Source organism: Fomitiporia mediterranea, assembly GCF_000271605.1.
Source record: "Fomitiporia mediterranea MF3/22 unplaced genomic scaffold FOMMEscaffold_10, whole genome shotgun sequence".
Taxonomy (NCBI): domain Eukaryota; kingdom Fungi; phylum Basidiomycota; class Agaricomycetes; order Hymenochaetales; family Hymenochaetaceae; genus Fomitiporia; species Fomitiporia mediterranea.
In genome coordinates this window covers 2,701,052-2,706,795 of record NW_006760395.1, presented here as the reverse complement: position 1 = coordinate 2,706,795, position 5,744 = coordinate 2,701,052, and the positions used below count along the sequence as shown (strand labels likewise).

The 5,744-nt window shown below is 35.2% G+C and overlaps 1 protein-coding gene across 1 annotated transcript; it reads left to right on the top strand.

The window, feature by feature from the left end:
• Positions 1-30: 30 nt before the first annotated feature.
• On the top strand, positions 31-234 carry FOMMEDRAFT_159945 (uncharacterized protein; the record flags this gene model as incomplete). Its single annotated transcript, XM_007269655.1, has 2 exons — positions 31-162; positions 193-234. 2 exons carry the CDS (start codon positions 31-33, stop codon positions 232-234), a joined length of 174 nt encoding a protein of 57 aa, XP_007269717.1.
• Between the last annotated feature and the right edge of the window lie 5,510 nt (positions 235-5,744).

The window sequence follows — 5,744 nt, the reverse complement described above, 5'->3', positions numbered from 1 at the left end:
GCGGAGACGAAGACGAGCAAGACATCAACTATGACGAGGCGACTGAAAGAAATCGAGGAACAACTCTACTCGAGCAACGATTACTCGAAACGGGGAAAACGAACCACAGAGAAGAAAATCGATTCATTCGTTGAGGACATGGCCACGCCGGTTGCAGGGAAAGTAAACTCAGACTACCACATTCTGTTACAGTGGTTGGATTCGCTGAAACCCATACCGGCGGAATCGACGTGAGTTGGCTTACCGCTGTTAGTCGTAAGTTGTATTTGCTCGTCGGACGGACATTGGGCCCCCGAGAACATTCTCTCTGTCTTTATGTGCTCCTGTCTTTGTCGGAATTTGTGTATCAGTAAGAAACCATTGTTCGATATGGTGGTAGTGGCCTGCCTTTATGCTTCCCTTCTGCTTTGTCGCTGTAGGTATACATCGTTCTATGTAGGAGCACCAACATACATTTATCCTCCCTTCTCGTGTATGTTCGTCGGAATTGGTGTACCAGAGTGCTTATTTATAATCCCCTGTCGTTTGAACTTTCCACTACACCGCACCCGAGCAAAGTGGTAGTCGTCTTAGCTTGTAGTATATACGAATGAATACAAGACAAAGGGGATTCTGTTTATCTTACTGCCTGACCAATTTAGCAAGAAAAATGCAATTTTTGGTTGTAAGCTGTGCGAACTATGAGAGGCAGAATGGCACGAGTAGTGTGGGATCGGCTGGATTCTGGAACAGCAGAACAAACCTACTCATTTCAAGCCTTTAAGTTGATCCTTATTCGACACGCTGCGTTTTACGTCTCATTTACTAGTATAGCACAATGTATCTAGTATATAAGGGTGCGCATATATGCGCATATATCTAAGTGCCATTCCAAACTCCCTGTCTTAACAGGTTATGAGCCTTGGTGGCTTGTGAATGGCACCATCGACACGAACGACACCACGAACGCAACCTCTACCTCAGACATCTACCCCCCCTCCTAGTACTAGTGCTCCACCTACAAACGCAACGCCTCTAACAATGGCACAATCTACGTTAACGTTCAAGTCTCCAAAGATCAACAATGATCAACTTGCTACATTCTTTAAAGACATAGAGAAGCTTACAGGTGCAAAGAACTATAAGATATGGCAACTACACATTATGAATGCACTAGCAGCAATACTGCTCAGTGACCATCTTACAAACGATCCCCCTAGCACAGATGCAGACAGCACACACACAGGGAAACTATTGTATCATTTCATAACAAAGACAATATCAGATACAGTGTATGCTAACGTTACAATGCACAAAACAATGAAAGACCTCATGCAGGCACTAGCTGATTGATACAATGTGCAAACCATGTTGACTCACACAGTTGATATATCAGTGCTGTTCACAGCTAGAGGACACGTTTCACAGTTTGACAAGATGCTAGACCAAATAGAACAAGTCTATGTGCAACTGGTAGCTCACAGTAAAGTACCAGATGATAATACTTATGTCTCAGCAATAAATCTTGCTACTCCAAGAGAGTACAAGTGGGTTGTAATGATGATTGATAGGCAGAACACACATTACAATAGCCTACCCACAGTCACTACAGCTCAATGTCAGGTGTTCACACCAGCAAAATTAATTCACAAATTACACAACACATTTACTGAGTGGCAAACACAGAACCACCAGAATAAACATAGTACACTAAATAATAATAATAAAATAATGAATAATCACCCTCTATCCCTAGGGCCTACACAAGGTCAAACAAGAGGACAAGGACACAGTAGAGGCAACACAAAGCCTTACAAGACAATGAAATGTTACAATTGTAACAAATATGGACATATGTCCAAAGAGTGCTACAGTCTAGTAACAGACACTACAAAGGAAGCACAAAAAAAGCAAATGATGACAATGACGAATGCATCTACATCACAACAAATTACAGCTCAAACAATGAGTGCTATGCTTACAGACCCAGCAGCATTTATTGACAAAGTAAACGAAATGCTAACACTAAACACTATAAACAATGAACAAATGTAAGAAATACAAGGGGAACTCACACTTGATGAATTCCTCAGGGAATATAACCCAAATGTATGTATTAATACATGTTCTTATGGAATGACAAAACTTACACATTGTATTGACATACTTGATTCAGGTGCTAATATCTATACTACACCCTATCTATTTCAATTAACAAATGTACAATATACAAACCCTATAAATGTTACAATTGCAAACAAAACAATAATCATGCTCAGACAAAGTGGAGCAATGATAATTAGAATACAACAAGATGCAAACAACAAACACAGAACGAACGAAACGAATGTAAGCAGTATCATACTACATAATGTATACTATCATCCCAATCTAAACTTCACATTAATCAGTAAAGCATTACTATGTGAAGCAGGACACAAATTAGTAAAAACAAACAATACATGTACTATCTATTCACCTGCAAATAAAAAGATTGGAGAAATACGAGTATACAATAAGTTATATATGATAGTATTGTATCATCATTACCAACAGAATGTTAACACAATAACTATAATTGACTTACACAAACGAATGGGTCATATTAACTTTGAGTATTTATGCAAACTCATACAAAATCATTCTAAAATAATACAACAAAAAGTAACAGACAATAAGAATGTATGATGCAATGATTGTATGCATGCAAACATACAATGTAATGATATACCTAAAATACAAACGTCTGCAATTTCTAAAACATACAGAGAACGTCTACATATTGATATATGGGGTCCAGCACCTATACAAGCATACAGCAAATATGAATACATACTTACAATTGTTAATGACACTACACAATGGGCAGATATGATACCCATGCATCATAAAAGTGATGCATTTACTGAATATGTCAAATACACTATGAAATTATTTATACAATACAGTATAAAAGTAAAAACACTACAAAGCAATAACAATACTGTCTTCCTAAGTAATGACTTTACAGCATACATAGAAAGTCAAGGAACTATACAACAATTAACAGTACATGATACCCTACAACAAAACAGAGTTGCAGAACGTATGCACAAAACAATATTTAACAGAGTACAAATGTGTCTATTAACATCTAAATTACCTACAAAATTATAGGTATATGCTACACAATACCAAACATTTATTCATAATTGAACACTACATACTGTAATAAATTTTGCAACACTATATTACAAACAGTTTAACAAACAATACACTATTGATAACATACAAGAATTCAGAGCATATTGTATCATACAGAACAAAAATATGCACAAACTAGAGCCTAGAGGTAAATACACACAATGGTTAGGCAATAATAACAAAAGTAAAGGCTATATAACATGGCACAATAATAAAATAACAGTTGAACAAAACCTGCAATTCATAGATGTACAATCATCTAGAATTGAAGGGGAGAATAATAATAATAACAATAATAATAATGGAACAAACAGAACTAACAGAACAAATAACAGAACAAACAACAGTAATAATAATACAAACAGAACAAACAGAACAAATAATAATAATAACAATAATAACAGAACGAACAGAACAAATAATAATGATAATAATAACAAGTTACAACAATCAACTCGTGAACAACAAGTAACAAAACGTGCTAGAGGATTAAACTACAACAATGAAATAAATCTAGTAATATATCTAACAGAATTTAACAAACTACTTAACAAAGTATATAATGATCCATTAATGTATTACAATACTATAACAAATAATGATAAAGCACAATGGATCAAAGCTATGAACAAAGAAATAACAGTATTACAATTACACAATACATGGGAATATACATACCCACCAATAGATGCAAATATAATTGGAACAAGATTTGTCTACAAATTAAAACAACTAGCTAACAGCAATATAGACAAATACAAAGTACAACTAGTAGTACAGGGTTACACCCAAAAGGACAGAATAGATTTCTATTCAGACAACCTATTTGCTCCAGTTACAAAATTAACTACAGTACAATTATTATTAAGCTGGGCAGTGTCTAAAGACTACAAAATACATTAAATAGATGTAAAATCTGTATATCTTTATGGAGAATTAAATGAAGACAAACATATCTATGTGAGACCTCCACTGGGTAAATTACTAAACAATATCAAACCTGGTCAAGTGCTAAAATTAAATAAAGTACTATATGGACTAAAACAAGCAGGACAACAATAGTATAAGAAAATTACAGATATACTATACAAAATAGGATTGCAACAAGCAAACTATGACAATACTGTATTCTATAAGAAAAGGCATAACAAAACAATATTAATAACATTCATGCATGTCAACAATATCACTATTATTGGTGAAAACATTACTATAGTGAATGCATTCAAAGAAGTGTTAAAACAATATGTTACATTTACAGACAGAAACAAAATACACTGGCTTCTAGGAATCAAAATCCAAAGAAATAGACAACAGAGAACAATCTGCTTACAGTAAAGTCACTATATCCAGAGCATAATACAACAATTTAAGCTCAAGAACAAAAAACTGTTACAAACTCCTATGATGCCTGGGACATACTTAACAAGTATGAATGATATGATTGATGACAAACAATTTATGCAAACAATACTGTACATGAATATGGTAGGATCATTATGCTACACAGCAGATTGCACTTGGCCAGACATTGTATACATTATGGGCCAATTAGCACACTATCTACAACAACCAAATATGAGCCACTACAAAGCAGCAAAACATTGCTTCCAGTACCTAAAAGGAACTACAAACTACTGGCTTCATCTTGGAGGCACAAATACATTGACCATACAAGGGTACTGTAATGCTGACAGATGAATGACAGAAGGACACTGATCAATTAACAGATATGTATTCCAGTTGGGAAAGTAAACAATATCTTGGTCAAGCAAACAACAGAACCTGGTACTACTATTGACTTATGAAGCAGAGTTGCAAGTGCTGGCATACACAACTCAAGAGGCCATTTGGCTCAAACAACTTGCTGAGGAAGTACTGCAGACAGAATCAGCACCCATTACAGTCTATTGTGACAATCAGGGAGCAATACAAACTGTCAAATCCAAGGAGATCACTTTCAACACTTGAACAAAACACCTTGATTTGCAAAAGGACTTTGTCTGCTGTTACATTCAGAACAACTACATCAACATACATTATGTTCAAACACAGAACCAACTTGCAGACATCCTTACAAAAGCACTTTACGTCCCTCAAATCAAGCACCTAATAGAACTTATAGGTCTTCAACGTTAACGACAGAATATTAGGGCTTGAAGGGGAGTATTTGACATGCTGTGTTTTACGTCTCATTTACTAGTATAGCACAATGTATCTAGTATATAAGGGTGCACATATATGCACATATATCTAAGTGCCATTCCAAACTCCCTGTCTTAACAATCCTACATCACAAAACCGAGTATATGTGTACCCTGTAAGCACAGTAATTTTTAGAGAGTGTAAAGAGAATTTTATGTGGAGTTTTACATGTGCTAGATTTTTTGCAATCTGACCCAAGCACAAGGACAAGTAGGTTTGTGTGAGTTCTATTTTCTCTAACTCAATACACTCCGAACCATTCTGAAATATTTTTACAGATTCTGAAGCACATTAAATAGAGGAAAATTTAGGTAGCTCATTCAATGCAATTGACAGCCTATTTATTGAAAAAAATGCATTTCTGTCGTCCTTTTTTT